Raw genomic sequence first — 2,792 nt, 5'->3', positions numbered from 1 at the left:
CCCCCGGCCGCCCAGCAAAGAGGCAGCTTTGCTGCTGCCCAGGTGCAGGGAAGCCCAGTGCGAACTCTCCTGCAGTGGGTCAGCGAGACAGCTGCGTGCTGCAGGGCGAGGCCGCTGGCGCTGCAGCCTGCACAGAGCTGCTGATAGCAGACTCGTGGCCAGTTGGCTCTCTTACTTTGGTTATAAAAGAACTTTTTAAAAATAAAAAACAAGCCTTGTTCCTTACTCCTGATAGGAAAGATGCCTGAAGCACTCTGAGGTTCCGTTTCTTTGCTCATTAAGGCCCTGAAACAGCACTGGTTCTGTCTTGGAAAACGCCATCCTACCCAGCAGCTACACCACCACACAAGGGCTGACAGCCTTCACTTTGCTGAACAAACTTTTCCAGCCTTAGCTCCTCTGAGGTGCAGCCATCAGAGGATGGGGTCTCAGAGGGACAGGGACAGGCGGGCTCCCTGCTTACCATAGTCCATGAGGGATTCACAGTTCCAATTGAGGTCCTGCTCGCCCCGCGTGCAGCTCTCCCACAGCGACGCTTGGTGCACGTAGGGCTCCGACTCAGACTCCAGCCAACCCCGGCCTGCCAGTGCGATGATACCCATGATGATGGCCAGGCCCAGCAGCAGGGGCAGAAGCCAGCGGCACCGCCAGCAGGCGAGGCTGCATGCCACCATCCCGCCGGGCTGTTGGGGCACCTGCGAGCCCAAGCTGCTCGGGGAGGGAAGGGTGGGTGCCACAAGGACACTCCTCCAAGCAGAGACTGGCTGTCTGTCTGTCGGAGCTGAGTTTTAAAGCGCGCTGGGAGGAGGGAGTCCCACCCACATTCCTGGGAGCAAGCGTGGCGGCGGCAACCTGTGGGGCTGGAGGAATGGAGAGGAGAGCACAGGGCTGGGTCCTGTTCCTCACCCTGACTCTGCTCCCTCTATGCTAAGTGAGTGTGCAGTTACATTCCTGTCCCACAATTAACTCCTTGCTAGCTGCCACCCTCCCGTGTGCAACTTCACTTCTTGGTCATGGTTGTGGTGCGGCCCTGTGTCCATGCTTGTGACAGCATAGGGAAAAAGCCACAACTGCCGTAAGACCCCCAAACCACCTGGACGGACACTTCAGACATCTCTAACATCAGAGTGTATCACCATGCCTTTATCCAAACATCGCTGTCCTAAAATATGCAGTGCTTCATGTTGGCTAGGGCCATCCTCATAATTACATTCTGCCTGTCAGGTCCTCAGTACACATGAGCCTTCATTTAACCTCCATTTGTTACATGACCTCTGCATGGTACCCCTACATTATACCCAACAGACCCTCCCAAGTCTGTCTGACTTTCTCCCCACCTCTACAGATATCCTGACAGCAACTGTAGCAAGCCACAGCAAAAACTTGGAACCCTTGCTTTGCTTCACAAGCCCTGCCCTTTCCCCGGATATTTAGCTCATCTTTCTCCTCTCCATTCACCAGATAAAGACAGATTATCATTACCTGAAGTCAGTAACACTAATTATGTCAGCCGCTTTAGGTACTGAACTCTCATAATATTATATGTTTTTTCATGATTGAAATAGTCAATTCCTTGCCCAGTTTTTGGACAATTTTAATGCAAATGAGAAGAAGAAAGGTGTTTTTTGAGGATGGGAATATGACATTATTCACAAGGAAACAGCGCATCATGGCATTAAGATCAGCATTAAACAAATGTGTGGTTTTGAAATGCTTTTGAAAAAGATCAGCATTAAACAAATGTGTGGTTTTGATTACTATTGTGCTCTGACATTCAACCAGGCTGTGCCAGACACAGTACAGGAGTGGTACTCAGGACCCCTATGCCCATATATTTCCCCATTCCATGTCTGGAAATGCACCCTGAAGATGAGCAAAATGAAGGTTTCCCCATTATATTACATGAGTGCTCACTCAATATCATGGTCACAGGAGAAACATTTTTCCATAGTAAGATCTACACACATCCCATTTTGTTATCCCCATGTTATCCCATTGCCTAGTACCAGTGCAAACTCTTCATATGGGCAGATGTGCTGATCACATGGGATGCATGCATTTTGGGCATGTAACACACGCATTTGTTCAAGTCTTAGAGCAGCTTCAAGGTTTCAACAAAGAGGTCAGTAGGACAGCAGATGTTTGAGGTCTGAAGGGCTGAAAGAAATTACTGGGTATCGTGAATTACATGGCGTTCAAGGAGGATGTGGGACTATAAATTCATACTGAATTGCACCAAATGGGATTTTGTCACAGCCACGTTAAATGTGTTCAAGCTGACTGATGTCGTAGAATCACAGAATATCCTGAGTTGGAAGACACCCACAAAGATCACTGAGTCCACCCCCTGGCTCCATACAAGACCACCTAAAATTCAAACCCTATGTCTGACAGCCCTGTCCAAATGCTCCTTGAACTCTGGCAGCATGAGGCTATGCCTACTGCCCCGAGCAGCCTGTTCCATGCCCACTGCCCTCTGGTGAAGAACCTTTTCCTAACACCCAGCCTGACCTCCCCTGTCACAGCTCCATGCTGTTCTAGTGAGGAGGTACAGTGAACTTCATTTGAGTACTGTGATACCACAGTATCTTATAACTTCTTCACCATGAAGAAGTTGCAAAAATCTCAGACAAGTTACCTCAAACGAGGTGAAGGTTCACCAGACCTCTCAGCATTCTCCTCAAAGTTCCCACCAGAAAAATCTATGAAGAAGGTATATGTATCTGGAAATTATGCACTTTTATGTGCTTGTTTGAGAGAAAAAATGGGACAGTGTGAAGTTTTCATTCTGT

General features: G+C 49.0%; 1 protein-coding gene across 1 annotated transcript in view; it reads right to left on the bottom strand.

The window, feature by feature from the left end:
- Nucleotides 1-852, bottom strand: part of PERP (PERP, TP53 apoptosis effector) — a 10,282-nt gene extending 9,430 nt beyond the window's left edge. The window contains exon 1 of the mRNA XM_021391147.1: nt 464-852. Coding sequence (XP_021246822.1) covers nt 464-674 — 211 coding nt within the window. The 5' untranslated portion in view covers nt 675-852. The remainder of the gene's footprint in view (nt 1-463) is intronic.

This window comes from Numida meleagris, chromosome 3 (genome assembly GCF_002078875.1).
Source record: "Numida meleagris isolate 19003 breed g44 Domestic line chromosome 3, NumMel1.0, whole genome shotgun sequence".
Lineage (NCBI taxonomy): Eukaryota > Metazoa > Chordata > Aves > Galliformes > Numididae > Numida > Numida meleagris.
This window is presented reverse-complemented; position numbering and strand designations above follow the sequence as displayed.